We start from the raw sequence: 17,165 nt of genomic DNA on the forward strand, positions 1-17,165 counted from the left end.
CATTTGCACATCTGACAAACACTTTACCACACTAATGGCCTATATTTGGCATTATTATATTTAATTTTAAGCAACTTTAATTCAACAGGGGGAAAACAGTGCTTGTAAAGGCCAACTGCTGCTCGACACCCCTCCTCACTCCCGCCCGCCTTGTAAAAGTTTTAAAGACAAAAATACCTCGTTTTGCAGGTTCTGATTAACACGTATTCTCGTGGACAGCCACGCTGCTTCACGAGCAGCCCTTTAGCTCTGCCTCATGTTCGCGCCACACAGCAAAATCTGTTTGTAATGCAACCGAATGCAGAGCGCGATCCGCCCTTGAACTGCAGATTGCAGAAGCTCACTGTGGTTATTAGCTCTTATCAGCTGGCCTTTGCTCTTATCTGGGCGGTGACTTACGCGCCTGTGCGAGCAGTAAAGGCTCAGTGAGAGTGCAGGCGTTTGCCAACCTGGTTTACATAGACCTGTTCGTTAAAAAAAAATAACACGTGGTCAGACAGGATGACATGGATAGCTGCTGTTGCCATGGTGACAGACTGAAAACTCAGTCTGGACATTAAAAAAAAAAAGGGAAGATAAAACATGCCCCTATAGCACTAAAAGACTTTTTCCCCTTTTTTGTGCAAGTGTTAAACGTTCATACCTGGATACAGCGATGCATAAAACCTCAACGCTGCTTTAAATATGAAAACAAAGTATCCCTGGCACACTCAGTGTAGTTATAACTATAGCTGCTGTGTGCAGAAAGTATTTTTCACTCATGAACAGATTAATTCGCATAAAAAAATCTGTGTAAAACATACCATTTAGGATTCTCTGTTTTATAAAGACACTGTGACAATTCTGGATACTCATTATATGAAAAAAACAAAAACCCCAAAACAGTTCCAAATAATGAAGTCAGCATCTGTGTAATTAATCCCTGTGAGCCAAAATCTCAGGCTTTAAACGCCTCTAAATGCTCCTTTTAAGACTCTTTTTTTTTGTTTTTGTTTTTTTGTCTGGCTGTAAATAAAGAAGTCGTACAACCACACGATTTTTAATCAAAGAACTTCTAAATACTCGTGAACACGGACTCACTGAACTTCTTGTTTCACAGAGTTTACTCAAAAGACAGCCCAGAATGACAGGGCTATGCAGCTGCAGGAAAACACTTTTAAACAAATATCCGTATGTTTTCAATAGATGGGGAAGAGACAATGGATTTATTTTCATTTTTAGATTTTTTACAGGTTTTGACTGTAAATTATTAACAACATCACAGCACTACAAGCCGCTTTATGGCATCTGCTCTTTTGATTTTATGCACAAAGCCAGTACCCGGAGATGATCTCCACTAGTAGCCACCTGATAGTGGGCACCTCTGAGCAAAACAAGCAGCTGCTTGTTTTACACATATAAAAAAATGGTGTAATGCAACAGTGTTTCTAGAGTATAGTTAGAAAACGGTGCTATCAGTATGGAGTATATCCTGCTGTAAATCCATAACCAGCTGACCAATCAGCATTCATTCATCCAGAAACGGAGATAACATTTTTCTTAGAAGTAAAGGTTGTGCAACTTTTACTTTTAAGGCAACCGTCTCTGTTCTTGGTTTTTATCAAACTGTTCTCAGTTTCATTACCACTTGGGGAGCAGGTGGTGAGAGTTTGCAGATAAATAGATCTGCACCAACATTGCAACAATCCGCTACTGACCAAAGCAATTGCAAGGAGGCTTTCAGTCAAGAGTTGTGCACCTCTTTGCAACCAATTTTACCTAGTGAGAACAAGCAACCTCCAGGCCAGGATAAACCAGGCCCCAGTATAAAATAAATAGAGGTTATTTTGAACTGTGAATCATGCAAAGCTACTCTAACACTTCAAGGGAAAAAAAGCTGAAAATTAGCTTGGTAGGACCCCATTAAAGTTTTGCCAATTTTTATGTATATATATATGCAAAACTTTATTCATTTTCTTAAGCAGATGATGGGGATGATAACTACTCTCATACCACTGAAAACCCACAAACAAGCACCTGGAAGAAAAGGGATACAGCTAGCTTGGCACTGCTAACATTTACAAATCACCACATTATGTTTGTTTAACTCCACACACCCCCTCTGTGCGTGTGTAACTGTGGGTGGTGACTCACACCAATTTGCTCCACCCCTATGTGCACCAAACCCACACACACACAGACTCACACCAAATCCACCCTTTGCTCCACCTCTATGTGTGCCACACCCACACACACACACACACACACACACACACACACACACACACACACACACACACACACACACACACAGACACAAAGAGTAATCCCAGAGAATAAAACGCCAGATTGGATTAGGTCAGCGTGTGTAATCCAATGAACTCTCACCTCTAAAATGCCTAATGCTGTTAGAGCTCACATCATCACACTGTCACACTGCTCGGCTGCCTAACACATCACATAGAAATAAATCTGTACAGTTTAATCTTTCAGCAAACTTCACTGCACACATACAGAAACACCTCCCCCCCCCCCCCTTACTTAAAGATTTCCAAAACCAGTCCTCCCTCATTGGTAAGCTCCGGCAGACCATTTTGCATTGGCATGTATGGCACATCTGAAGACATACAAAACTAGTTTACTGGCATTTGACTGTCGAGGAAGTGAGCGTTGTTCCCTCTGAAAAGAAATCTAGGGCTTTTTGTTCGAGTTTAGGTATTATATTACTGTGTACAACTAAAAGTTCACACTGACATCATTTCTCCTTTAGGCTACAAACAAATCCAGTGACGCTGTTTGTTCTACTTCGTGGCTCTTGATGGCTTCACTCACTGCCTTCTGATTGAAAAATTACAGCCTTTATAGTCCACCCAGTCATCTGTGAGTCGGGTTTTCCGATCGTTTCTGCAGTGGACCCCAAGTCTTTGAGGTCAAACAATAATCTTTCCCTCTTTGTCTGTTACTATGATATTTCCCAATATCCATTTGGCACAGGAGAATTGTGCGTCTAATCTTCTTTCTGGACTGCATTTTAAAATTGCTGATCAGTTGGTTGTGATCTCATAAAGTTCTCCCTTTTTTTTCCCTTCAATCTATTTGCTTGTAATCAATAAACTTGGTACAGTTAAGACAAGACGACCATTAGAAAGTCACCTCTTGGTTCATCTCATGACATTAATTCAAATTCGACCAGAATAAAAAATGCTAAAAAGATGGTCGGGGGAGCAAATCCTGAGTCGGCACACTAGAACACGTCAGTCCGACACTGAACCAGATGACCGGTCTTTACGAGCCTGTGATACGATACACAGATGAGCGGCAAATGCCTTGAGCGAGATGATGCAATGTGGCAGTTGGGCAGAAAGTTTACCCACAGATGTTAAGAGCCAAGCTGACAACCACAGCTGTGTGTTTAGCAACCTAATGGAGACTAAAACCAGAGGTATGGACCTATAGTGACCAGTTGGCCAAAATTATTTGATTTTTTTTATATTTTGGAAATAAAGCGCCTCCCAAAGTGTCCATTTAAACAATTCTCCGAGCTCACAGGCTCTCTTCACGCTCTTGATTCGCAGCTAGATTCTTCTTCTTCTGCTTCTTCCAGCTAGCTAAAAGCAACCTAATCCAGCCAATTTTTAGGGGTGGATTGCTGGACTGATGAAGGCTGGCTGAAAATACTTAACAAATTGTCCAACCCTAAAGTGCACTTTCTCACTCTTCTTCTCAGCATTAATTTACTTTCTCTTTGCCGTCCTTGCTGGTGTGAGATTAGCTGCTTTTATGTGTCTGCGTTGTGATTGTTAAGACGACTGTTTGACGTTAGGACGGCTTTCGCAACCTGTTAATCATTTACCAAAACTTTGATGATAACGCCTCAGCTTTCAACAGATTACAGTTTAAACAAAACAAAACCCTCCCACAAAAAACAAACAAACAAACAAAACATTAACCTTCCTCTCAAACTGACCTCAGAGCAGATTTAGGGGGTCTGGCTTGCTCTGCAAAATGCCTTTAAAATTTAATGCGCCTGCACCTGTTACAAGGGTGAAAAAGATTGTGTGTTTACTTAGCTACTCATGGGAAATGTAAGCACTTTAAATTATTTATGCCAAATTTTGCTAGCTGGCTGATTCTCAGCATTTTCTGAGCAAAAACACGAGTATATCACAGGGTTATTTCTTATTTGGGACATGAAGCAAATGCTGGCACAAAAGCGATCACATATGGCTCTCAATGATATTATTTGTTATAGTTTTAGCACCAGATATAAAAAATTTTTATATGTTGATGAAATCCCTTGAAATTTCCATCCTTATCCACGTATAAAGACGTTTTCGCCCCTCTCTGCAGCACTAATGGTTTCCAAGTGCCTGAGCTGCTGGTCTTGTTGCCATGTGCTCCGCGTTACATTTGTGCTTCATTTTAAGGGATGAATGCCTTTCTAAGTGAAACATTACATTTTTAATGCCACAATAAAGAGAACAGTTCAAGCAGAAAGAGGCTTTTTTTTTTTTATCCTTGTGTTTTAGCCTAATCTCCGGCCCTTTTCAAAAAGGCTTTTTACTCAACCATCCATTTGCTTTTGATTGAAGCTGCTTCGGCAAATAAAAGCTTTAACTCTCATAACCATCATCTTTCCCTCCAGCTGGCTCCCATTTACTCTGCCCTTTTTACTCTCTTCTGCGTGGTTACTTTGAGATGTGTCGACTACCTGATTTTCATGTGTGCCTGAGTAAAACAAAAAACAGCCACCCTGTGTAGTGAAGCAAGACAGAATGTAGCACGCTGTGACAATACCAATACAAATGACGGGGGTCAGTGGGAACACCAAATTGGGAGAAAGTGCTCCTGTGAGTGTGAGTAAGCGTGAAACGCCATTGACAGAGAACAGTGACTACTGGCTTCACAAAGCCCCGAGTACTGCGAACCACGTGATGCCCGAGTGCAGAGACGAGTTCCACTTGATTACTCAGACGGAGCATCTCAACATTTGGGTTTCAAACGCACTGATTTCTATATTCTGAAACATTTAATGAATTCTGACTGAATTAAACAGTACAGCCATATACAACCCACCTTTGCCATCTTCAGGATGCAAGCTTGTCATTTCTGCATTTGCCCCTTACTGTCCCATTACCTGATATTTGGCAGGTTATAGCTGTTTAATGCAAACACTTATTATTAAAACAAAGAATAAGAAAAAAAAACAGGTTAAAGTATATGCTTGTTTAACTGCTCGTTAATGCAAATATCTCATCAGCCAATCATGTGGTAGCAACTCTATGTGTTGCCTTGTAGACAAAGTCAGGAGGACCTGCTGTAGTTCAAACCAGAATGGGGGACTTCAGCAGTGACTTTTAAGTGACTTTGAACGTGGCACGGTTGTTGGTGCCAGATGGGTTGGTCTGAGTATTTCAGGAACTGCTGATCTGCTGGGATTTTCCCACACAACCATCTCTAGGGTTTACAGAGAATGTTCTGAAAAAGAGAAAATATCCAGTGAGCAGCAGTTCTGAATGAAAATGCCTTGTCGATGCCAGAGGTCAGAGGCGAATGGAGGACTCCTTGGAGATGATAGGAAGGAAACAGTAACTCAAATAGCAACTTGTTGCAAGCAAGGTGTGCAGAAGAGCTTCTATGCACCAACAACATGCTGAACCTTGAAGCAGATGGGCTACAGCAGCAGAAGACCACACTGGCCCATTCTCCTGTCATCTAAGAGCAGGAAGCTGGGGCTCTAACTGCACAAGTTCACCAAGATTAGCCAACAACAGACTGGAAAAATGTTGTCTAGTTTCAAGAGCTAAATTTCTGCTGGAACATCTGGATGGTAGGGTCAGAACAACATGAACCCATCCTGTATTAGTGGTTCAGGGTGGTGATGATGAGATATTTTCTAGGCACACTTTGATACCAGTTGTGCATCATTCTAACGTCACACCTTGCTGAACATGTCCATCCCTTTATGCCCACTGTGTACCCACAGTCACAAAGCTCACATCACTTCAAACTGGTTTCCTGAAAATGAAAGTGAGTTCACTGTACTCAAATGGCCTCCACAGCCACCAGGTCTCAATCATAGAGATCTGATGGAATGAGAGATTCCAAACATGGACGTGCAGCAACTGTGTGATGCTGTAATGTCAACATAAACCAAAATCTATGAGGAATATCTACAGCACCTTGTTGACTCTATGTCTCAAAGAATTAGGGCATTTCAAAAGGCAAATGGTGCACCTAATAAAGTGGCCAATGAGTCTACATGCTAGGTTGATTTTTACAGAGGAGATTTTTGTAGCTAGTTCAACATTTTTATTTAATTCTTCCTCTTACAAGTCTCCAACATTTCTCAGAGAAAGTAAATAGATGCCTCAATTACAAATCAAACTATTGATTTGTTGATTTGCATTGATAAAAATTCAAATTGCAAATAGAAAGAAATGTAGAAAAATAAACCAGTTTGTGCAAATGAATGCAGTAAATAAAACTGATACAACTTAAATTTTAATAACTTGATCAATTAAAGAACAGAATTAATATCACTTCTTTGTTTAATTCATTTAGTCATTTATTTTGGATTTTGGCCCCTCTAGGATAAAAGAGCAAAACAAAGTGACAACAACCTTAGCCTTGACTTATTTGTCTGTATTGATCTGCGATGCACCAATCCCTTCGTTTGCCTCCATCCAACAAACACGGGATGATAAAAGAAATCTGCTTTGTGCAGCATTAGGCTTTAGCCTCTGCTCTGCGTCTGACTTGGCAGCTTTAAGCCTGGAGGAAACCTTCACTGAGGGACCTCAATCAGTCTCCATCTCCTGGATCAATATCCATTAGTCTCAGAGAGAGCGCATGTGTGTGTGCGCGTGTTTGCATTGAGCGTGTGCACAGACTTCATCCTGGGTGAATGGGCCTGAGTCATAAATGCAAACTCTGGATCACATTTCTCCCTCCCTCTTTCCCTGCTTGTCTGTTTCACTCAATTTCTTGCACACACAGAGGCACACAAACACACGTACACACTGATGTCCATTCAAACACAGGCCGACATTATGAACGGTACTTTGTAGCCTCTAAATGTTCATTCACGAGGGGCCAGTAGTGAGGACTGTAAATTTTCCCGCTGCGAATGGTGCCCCAGCACTACCAACAAGTAATAAATGTATGAAACTGACACCAAATCAATCTCTGAGTCATCGTCGGTGTAGCTAAAGATACATTCGGAGTGGAATAATTTGAGGATTGACAACATGCCACAACAAAGCTCCCTGTATCACAGCTCTGAGGCCTTGGTATTAATTCCAGTCTGGGAGACAGAGAGGAAAGAGATAGATAGAGACGCAGGGAAGCATTTTTCTCTTTTAATATTAGCTGTCATTTTGCATCAGGACGGAGAGGACCGACACGACGCAGCATGAACGAATGGGGAGGGAAAACATGAAACAGACATCGGCAAATGAACGCTCAGCCAGCAGGCAGAGAGACAGACGGACGGATGGAAGGTGAGAAAGGAAAGAGAGAAGACATGGAAAGACAAAGAAACCAAACGCTAAAGGATGGAAAAAAAGAGACGAGGATGGAGCTGGGGACGGAAAGAAAAAAGGAAAAAAAAAAAAAAAAGCATAGCCTGCCCTGTGGCGAGACACTCAAACCTGTGCGTGTCAGAACAAGATTCCCACAAGTTCGGCAGCAAAACAAAAAAGGTGGAGAGCCCGAACGTGACACTTAAGCTCCCACCGAGCTGGCTGTATAAAAACAGTGGTAGGCTGAGGCCTGTATTAGTTTCAATACTGGTTTCACCACAGACATGGCTGACTCACAGCAATACAGGGATGCTCCATTTAAAAATGGTTTGAAACAATAAGAAAAAGCTCATTTATTATCAGAAAGAACGGAGAAAGCTCAAGGAAGTGGAGACTGTGCACAGTGTGAACCAGCATATCAGACAAATAAGCATTTCCTTATACCCTAAAGAGCTGCACACTGGATGTGGCTCGCAGGTTGTTACCCAGTCCAGTTACATTTACAGTAAATCTCCATCCATAACTAGAATTATCTCATAAAGTAGGTGGTCTTGTCAATCACTGTCCTGCTGAAAGCAACCCTGTAAGTGCCGGACACACGAGCACTGAAACCTTTCCACTAGTACCTACTCGACTTGGCTCACCTTAGTTTTTAGGATCTTCCACTCATATTCATATATGAGATGTATTGTTGAAATTGCACTTCATTTCACTAAAATAAATATACTTGAGGGATTAAAAGTGTAGCTAAACTTCTGGTGTGGTCGACTCCTGATCAAAGTGGGCTTTAGTAAGGAAAACGGAGAATGTACCGACTAAGAAAATCTGGATGGATACAGATGTTTGATATTGTTTTTATACCTCCTTAATTTTTCTGTGTAATAATTAAGTTCCCCATTAAAACAGACCAGTTGTTGGGCATAAAGTCTTTCAGCTCTTAACTACAGTAAACTCTGAAAACTGAACTGACATAAACAAATATCAGCCGTCGATTTCAGACAAGAGGCCTAGTATCGGCCGATACATCAGCTCATTTCTAAGGAAAAACAGGGATATACTTTCCCTTAACACAAACAGATACACACTCTTGTCACTCTTAGCTTCACATAGTGTTAAAAATCAGCAATAGTCGCCTAAAGTTTAAGGTTAGTGTTTGAACACAGGCAGGATTTGAATCTTTGCCCATTGACGGGTTGATTGAACGCATCAAGTACAGACTGGCCTGAAATATAAATGACACTGGTGTTAAAATATTCATACGATTAAACAAAGCCAGCTGCAGATAATGGCACGAAATGTTCATTCGCGATCCATCGAGTGTGTGATTTCTTCTCACTGTATCAACAATTTCAGTTCTAATAATTCGACAGAGGCAGCCCAAACCATACTAAGTTCAACCCCTAAGCTCACACACACAACACAAGCTAATTATCGCTCTCACTGCTTCTCGCAGACAAACAAAAGTTAATATATGGCTGAAGAGCTCTTTTGGTAACTAAAGAGCCATTTCTAAACTACAAATTAAAACTGGAGCAGATGGGCTTGTGGTAATAAGAACAGGGGGTGGAGTGGGGGGGGGCATATCTAGAAATTTCAATTATACAATAAATAAATTAGGAACAGATCCGATTAACAGTGAGGCAGAATGGCTGCAGCTGTGCAACATCAACAAAAACACACAAAGTGCGGTCGTTAGCGAGTTACAGGATGCTTCTTCTTGCCTCTCTGTCCTTAAGAGGAAACCATCAGATCAGCTCAATACGGATACCAAACTTCCCTCTGTGGCTTATTATCTCACTAGACACAAAACCACAGGAGCCAGAGGCTGAATGTCAATACGCTGCATTCTCATCCTTGTTTACAGCCCCTCTAAAGTGTACTTCAAAATCTACCACACATGATACTGTAGTAGAACATGCAGTGATTTTTGGCAGAGTACATTAGCACCCTCTGCATTTTATTCCTCATACACTTCACTATTGTATATTTCTGTGTCAGGTACTAAAATGCATAGCACCTGAAAACAAACAAACAAACTGCAAATACCATTACACATGCTACACAATCAACAACCGATTCACTAAGAAATGGTTTTAGCGCTTCTCAGCAGGTTACTCTTACAAACTTGCAGCGTGCAACAGTAACCACTGGGGTGTATTTAAGTGGAGTTAGATGATGACACTTGCAGACATGACATCAAGCACTGGATCTCATTCAGCAGCCCCCCTGAGATGAGCTAAGGGTTATCCAGCACATGCAAGAGTCCACAGGCTCAACTGGATTTTCATATGAAAGACCCACAAACACTGCAGGCAGACCTTTTTCCAGGAATCAGCATTTCATTCGAGTATATTGTGATTATCTGTACAAACTGTGTGTGTGTTTCATGCTGCACGTTTACTGACAGCCATGCAAATGCATAACAAACGCCATCCTTAAGTCATGTTTTCACAGTGTCAAATCGTGAAAGTGATATCAAATCGTACGGCCTGTATTCCACTGTGCTCAGACGTCCGGTAGTGTCCCCAGGAATTAACATGTTTTATGAGCTATTGTTGGAGCCGATGCAATGACTGTAGGCCCGTGTTAAGACTTCAACACAGTCCTCGCTGACAAATTAGCCTGCTTAGCTAATGCTAGCGATTATGCACATGCGACGGGGTAACATCTTTATATTGAGATAATAAAGTGTGTGTTACATGGAGAAATGTGTGTCACTGGCATTCTGAGGTTTGACCGAGGAAAAATAGACGCTTTCGCTTCTGCTAGCCATGTTACAAAACTAGCTTATCCTGCACAGTGCACACCCAGGCTATACGTGCCACGCCGGGTATTGTTTACATAGCTTGCGCCGTTGTGCTATTTTTTTGACAGCATGGAAAACTACAAACAAAACCGACTTGACGGAATACCAAAGCTAAGCGGACACTCCTCATATACGTTTCCTCCCAATACACAAAAAAACCACCCACCAACAAACCAGCTTTAACTGCCAGGCTAACTAAGCTAAACCAGCTAGCGAACAGGATTCACCAAATCTGATCGGGATTCACTAGCTCTGAGGTTAGCAGCACTGGTAGCTGCTGTTGGAATAAGCAAGCTCCTGGGTCCATTGTCGGACAGCTGTGTACGGCTCCATGTCTCTTTCTAATAAACTCTAAAACTACTCCGCTGGCTTAAACCTAAATATACATTACAGTTGTGCCACTTTAACGCTTAATTAACCCCAATAACCAAAAGTCGGGAGAATCCAAACCAGTCAGGCTGCGTTTGAATAGAAAACGCATATTTACAATTGCTGTTTTACCCCCTTCTTTTATTTCTCCTAACGCCAGCCTGTTTCATTTCACTTATTTTTGCTGTCAGTTTACATCGATGCGAGTGGTTTTAAGTTATTGGATCGGGAGGTTGGTAACACTGCAATATCTAGGCGAGGTGTCCGGAGATGGAACTCTGGTCATTAGCAACCCGGCAAGCGTTGTCTTTCCATAGTCTGGTTGAGCTATAGGATGCAGCTGCTCAGAAAAGGAAGTCAAGGAACATATTTCGGAGATGCCCGCAGCTGTGTGGGTCACTGGCATTTATTGTGAGTTTCATTTATGTCGACAGTTATGAAATTCAATGGCTAAAACCTCCCATATTCTTCACTGTGCGAGCCCCAAACCTTTCAACATGGACAGGAAAAAATGTCCCTCACAGAGCTGGACCAGAGGAGAGCTCTCCGCGGAGCTCAGTCCGACCTCTCCCACTCTTTTCCTGGGCTTACCGGTTTTGAAGAACGCCTCTATGTCGCTGGCGTCCTTCGTGGTCTCCTCCGCTCCTTCCCCGGAGCTCATGGCTGCCACAACCCGAACCTGGAGCTCGGTATCTCCCAAGTAGAGCCCCCCAAAATATCGACAAAAAGATGGCACACAATCACTCCTGTCCTGACAAAAGCGTCATTAAAGCCACACGGACGGTTGCGGGGAGTCGCTGACGCTAGCAGTGCCATCTGCAGACCTCCATCTTGGGGTAACGTAATTGGAAACGATCAGCCGGGGGCACCGGGTTCCTCCTCGGAGTGGAGCCGAGGGGAGAGTCGCTGGAGCGGTGACGAGAGGGGGGGACGGGAGGGGCTGGGTCGCTGCTCGGTGAATCTCCGTAAGCTTTCGGAAATGAGCAGAGGCTGGGTCATCGACGAACGACGGCGGTCACTGTTAACGCGTGTGCGACCAACTTACGGCGAAATATAGGTCACAAAAAGCCGACACACAAACACTGAAAAGAAAATAAAGTCCGACAGTCGCGGTAAATACATAAAAAGGACCCGTTTAAAAGCTGTCTAATCCACACCAATTATGCGCCACTTTCGGGGAAAGCACCAACTTTTAAGGAGAAAATATACAACCGTTCCATATGGTTCAAGTACTCCTGATTGTTTCAGCGACTCAACCATAAAAAGTGTATAAATGTTACGTTAGCCTACTGAAAGCAAAGAGCAGAGATAAGATAACCCTCCCGGATACAGCCATACATGAAAGGTCCTCTGTTTTGATTCAGGCCATCTCATGATAATATTTTCCCGGAGCGCTGATTGTGACCTGGACTACTCACGCCATCTGCCGGCCAATCCTGGAAGTGCTGCTGTATCAGTGATATGTTTACAAAGCAAGACATTTATCCCCCACTATAACGTCTACAGCAGGGGTGTCAAACATAAGACCCCGGGGCCAGAATCGGCCCCTCAAAAGACTCCCACTTGGCCTACTGGACGGCTTTGAAAAATACATTGGTATTTTGGAATTTTAACTGTATTTTAATAAATTTTACAGCTTGTCTTACTGATAAACACTTCCTCCAGTCTTTCATACTATACAAAAGTAACACATACATGACAGAAAAGTTCTTTTTTTCCTCTGTCTAAAATAGAAATTATTGGGGGTTTTTTCCACAAAAGAAGCCCACTGAAATACATCGACATTCCAAATTTATAATTTTTAACAGTGCAAATTAAAGTCAGTAAAGTTACCATATATTGGTTCTTGAGTGTGTACATTTTACATATATGCAAAACCTATACAAAAAAAACCCACATTGATTTAAAGGAACATTAATTTATAATCATTTTTCTTAAATTTACACTGGCAGTTTTCATGACAATAAAACACATCAAAGTTCAGCCCTGTCTAGTCACAGGCAACTGCTTCACAGTATGTGGCAAAGCTGCTGTAATATGTTAAGAATGTGTCTCAACATTTATACTTTTCTTCAAAGATGTTAATTCACTGAAATGAGCATGTGCATATGTCCTAATACAGGCTGTGCTTTTCTATCGGATGGTACTTGATGGGCTGTCCTCCATAAAAGAGCAAAGTAGACAGCTGCAAAAGAAAAAAAGTGCATTTTTGAGTCAATATCCAGCCAAATTTGATGGAAAACAACAACAGTGAAGTATAGAGCTGCAGAAAACAATGTACAGTGACAGATAAATTGTAAATACATAACAAGAACTAAAAAGTAGCATTATAACTGATGGTATTCCCTATTTTTCTTATATGAAATTCAATCAAAACAAAATTAATTACAAACGTAGAATTAGTAAATTACTAAGTAAGCTCATAAAACAAATAAAACAACCAAAACACATCCAACATACCACTTGCTGCTGTTCTATGTTTATAATAAAGTTGTTTGTTTGTTTTTTAGAAATAACACAAGTATGGCTCACCAATAGAATAACTTTTAAACTATGTAATGCGTGGTTTTCATCAGCTTACCACTGGTAGTTTTGATGTGACGACCACAAGTGTGGGAGTAGGTTAGGAGCAAAAAACTCAAATTTCCCGAATTCCGGAAAAACACTGAAGTTTGAAATGCTCCAGGCCATTATTGATTGGTCAGATGCAAATATGTCACTATCTGTAGCATAACCTGATCTTTGCTGATTGGCTGGGAGAAATCCATGTTTTTCTAATAATCTCACAGTGGGTCATGTGGAGGGATAACTTAATCATGTCTGCATTATATTTGTGAATAAGAGTCACGGTTCATTGTTTTTTGATGACAAGCAACAAAATAGCAGGAAGCTATGAAAGCTGAGCTGTAACTGTGGTGAGGGGGACTGGCACTGGTGTCAAATGAAGATTTGCTTTCAGAAAAGAATAATAAAAGAGCTGGAGTAAAGGCAGAATTCATGTGCAGTTTTGTGAAATGAAGATCGATGAAGTAATGTAAAAACATTCAGATACATCCAGATGAACAAATGGATGACGTAAGGTCTTATAAGACTGAGCCAGTTAATAGCCATCACTTGACTCTGCGAGGGACAGCAGGCCTGACCGAGAACATAGCTTGAGCTTATCAAGCAGAGGTCTTCCAGCATCACACAGCTGATTTTTCAGTTTAAAGTAGACTGGTTTTGCTCCCTTTGCCCTTCCTTTGAGCTCGCTTTCTTCTGATTGGCCTCTCACAGGCCAAAGCGTTGAACAGCAGCTGGGTGTGGCTACTGTGACTCACACTAACCTAGGTGTTCATTGTTTGTATGGTTTCTAAGCTCATCTTCTCTCTTTCCTTTCACTCTAACCGGTTAAGTCGGACGTCTGTCCACCCAGAGGCTGGTTCTTCCTGTCTCAAGGAAGTGTTGTTGTTGTTTTTTTTTATGCTTGCTTACACAAGGAGGATTAGCTTGTTTTCTATAACATGAACATGTCTGTAAAGCACTTTGTGTAACCTGTGAAAGTAATACGCAAACAGGCCCTTACCTCCTACACCCGTATACGCAGCACGCTAACAAATAATTGAGTGAGTGAAAACAGTTATATTGACGTCTGGGGAGGTGTAGTGTCCCACAGCAAAACTGATTTATCAGTGGGATGACATTATAATGTCCTCTTATGACTGGAGTTCAGCATGAAAGTGACCTTTAGCTGTAATGTATTCGCTGCACTAGGTTAAGGACTGGAGATGCTCTGCAGTCTTTCCTCTGAAGCAGCTGTTAACAACATGATATCAAATGCAGCTCTACAAGTAAAGATGCATTTTTACCCGTGTTTGCAAAATGAGAGAAAAACAACAAAACAAAAACAAACTATGATGCAAGTGCTCACAGTTTACGGCCTTTTAGGTGTTGAATTCAACTTTGGACAGGGTTTCTTTTTTCTGCCCATTCATTCATTAACAAAATGTCAAAAATGTTCCAATAGAAAAATAAATCCCTCTGAAATGAGAACTATTCTTGTTCCTTGTCTCACTTTAAAGCAGGTGTGTCAAACATCAGGTCTCGGGGTCAGAAATAGCCCACCAGAGACTCCAATCTGGTCCGCTGGACGACTTGGGAAAACATGAAGGGGGGGAGATATTTGAGACTGTATTTTTCTAGGTTTTAAAGCTTTTATTAATGATAAAGACTTCCTCCATGGGTACTCACACTTCACCAGTGGTAATAAGTAATACATAAACAATTAACTAACAGGGAGTTTCTGTTTTTCCACAATCTAGTACAGACATTTATGACATTTACATTGGCTCTAGTCCACTTAAGATCAAAGCGGGCTGTATAAAAGCTGTGCAAATATAAAATTAGGTTGACACCCGTGCTTTAAAGCAGATGACGAGTGTCAGTGGCTTAATGTGCATCCACTACAGCTGATGTCATTCCCAGCCTCTTACCTGTAAACCCAGTAAGACAAAGACCATGTCAGCGTTTGTGTCAAACATCTGTGCTGATATCACAAGAAAATAAATGATATTCTTCACTCACCAACAGCTGATTAAAATAAAGTATGTTAGCATTTTAAATCAGCAAGTGAAGTTCATTTATTACCTACTTTGCTTTCTTATGCAGGTGCTCATGTGTTGCTTGTGAAACATCCAGAAGGGGGCAGGCTGACACTAGTGACTGACTGGTCTTCTTCCACATGGGTATGTAAGGTTTTACATATCAGGATATAATAAACATCATGTGGTTCTTAGCGGGCCTTAAAATGAGGGTGAGTGGCATCCAAGTGCTGCTAATCAACTGCATTTGATAAACTGATCAAGGTGGAAAAATATCATCAATGACCTTAAGGAAGCTGTCTGGCTCATCTACAGAAGACCTTTTCCAAACATTCTGAACTCCATCAGTCTGAACAGAAAGAGATTATTCAGGAGCGGTAAACATTAAAGCTTGTTGCCAACCTTCCCAGCAGTGGATGTCTCAGTGAATTCACCCCAAGGTCAGACCAGCCAGTGCTCAGAGAAACTACAAAAAAACCCAAGACTCTACAGGCCTCAGTTATGTTAAACGTTAGATTTCATGACAGTACAGTTAGAAAAAGACTGAACATGTATGGTTTGATTTGAAAGGTTTCCAGGAAAATGCCTCTTTTCTCTGAAAAGAACATGGCAGCGCAGCTTAGGTTTGCAAAGTTGCATCCGAACAAACCCTAAGACTTCTGAATCTTCTCAATGCTTGGCGATAATGCACAGAGTCGTGTTTGCAAAGAAACAAACATGCCATATCAGCACAAACACCTCTCAATCGTCAAGCACGGTGGTGGAGGCTTATTTTACAGCCACAGGACCTGGACACTGTGCCGTCACTGAGTCGACCATGATGTCCTCTGTATACCAAAGTCCAAGGAGCTTGGAAAGAAAAGCGTCTGGACTTCTTTAAGTTTCTTCAAGTTCTCAGATGAAAGGAATAAACTTAAAGTCCAGATGCTTTTCTTTCCAAGCTCCTTAGACTATGATGACCTGGATGACTGAGAACCTTCACAGACACTTTGTATACCAAAGTATTCTAGAGTCAAATGTGTGAGGCCATCTCTCCTAAAGCTAACACTTGGCTGAGCAGCAGTTCTACAACAGCATGGCTGGAAAAGACGAGAATCAAGGTGTTGCAATGGCACAGTCAAAGTCCAGACTTCAACCCCATTGAAATAATGTAGCAGGACCTTAAGAGAGCTGTGGATAAACAAATGCTTGCAAACCTCATTGAAGTGAAGCAACACTGTAAAGAAGAGTGGGCCAAAATTCCTCCACAACAATGGGAGAGACTAAAACTTTCAAACTTAACTGAAAGAGGAGGTACTTGCTTTTAAATTAAGCGGTTGTTATTAATGATTTTAATAAAATAAAATAAAAAAAGAGCTTGAAATCTCTTGCAAAATTCTTCTCATATAACCTTTTTTGTCTCTTCTTTGAACAAGAAACTACACCAATAACGACATCATGCCTGGAGAGATATGGGACCGGTCAGTTAAAGGTTTCAACTTTCGCTAAAATCTTGTTTTCAGCGTGAACCAAACTGCTTTTGGATTGATACTGAATGAGAAAAACAAATTTCAAGGCCTTTAATTGTGAGTCCAAAGTTGATTTCTTTAGTACTTTAAATCAGTTTGGATTAGAATTTAAATTGATGCCTGTATCGTTTCTAATTAGCATTTCATGAGTCATTTGCTGCTCAGGTGAGTTATCATTCTGTACAACGCTTCTGCAAGAAAAACCCCTCATCATCAGCTGAAGCCGTGCATCCGGCCTCACACAGATGAGGACTTCAAATACCCGACGCTGCTCTGAATGACATAAACCAGGTGGATATGCCACGTTTCATTCCGCATTAATAAAACACGATGTGAAGAGGTGGGATGAAACTATACAGATGAGAACGCGGCTTGGTGGTGGTGATCTCCTTTTAATAAC

At 41.4% G+C, this 17,165-nt stretch overlaps 1 protein-coding gene across 5 annotated transcripts in view; it reads right to left on the reverse strand.

Annotated features, from left to right (window-relative positions):
• Nucleotides 1-11,583, reverse strand: part of LOC135933210 (triple functional domain protein) — an 80,578-nt gene extending 68,995 nt beyond the window's left edge. For 4 of the 5 annotated variants that reach the window (XM_065471239.1, XM_065471238.1, XM_065471237.1 and 1 more), the window contains exon 1: nucleotides 11,269-11,580. In XM_065471239.1, the coding sequence (XP_065327311.1) occupies nucleotides 11,269-11,338 (70 nt within the window). In that variant the 5' untranslated portion in view covers nucleotides 11,339-11,580. Of the gene's footprint in view, nucleotides 1-11,268 lie in introns of all 5 variants that reach the window. The other variant, XM_065471240.1, reaches the window with a different exon arrangement.
• Nucleotides 11,584-17,165: the final 5,582 nt, after the last annotated feature.

This window comes from Pelmatolapia mariae, linkage group LG22 (assembly GCF_036321145.2).
Source record: "Pelmatolapia mariae isolate MD_Pm_ZW linkage group LG22, Pm_UMD_F_2, whole genome shotgun sequence".
NCBI classification, from domain to species: domain Eukaryota; kingdom Metazoa; phylum Chordata; class Actinopteri; order Cichliformes; family Cichlidae; genus Pelmatolapia; species Pelmatolapia mariae.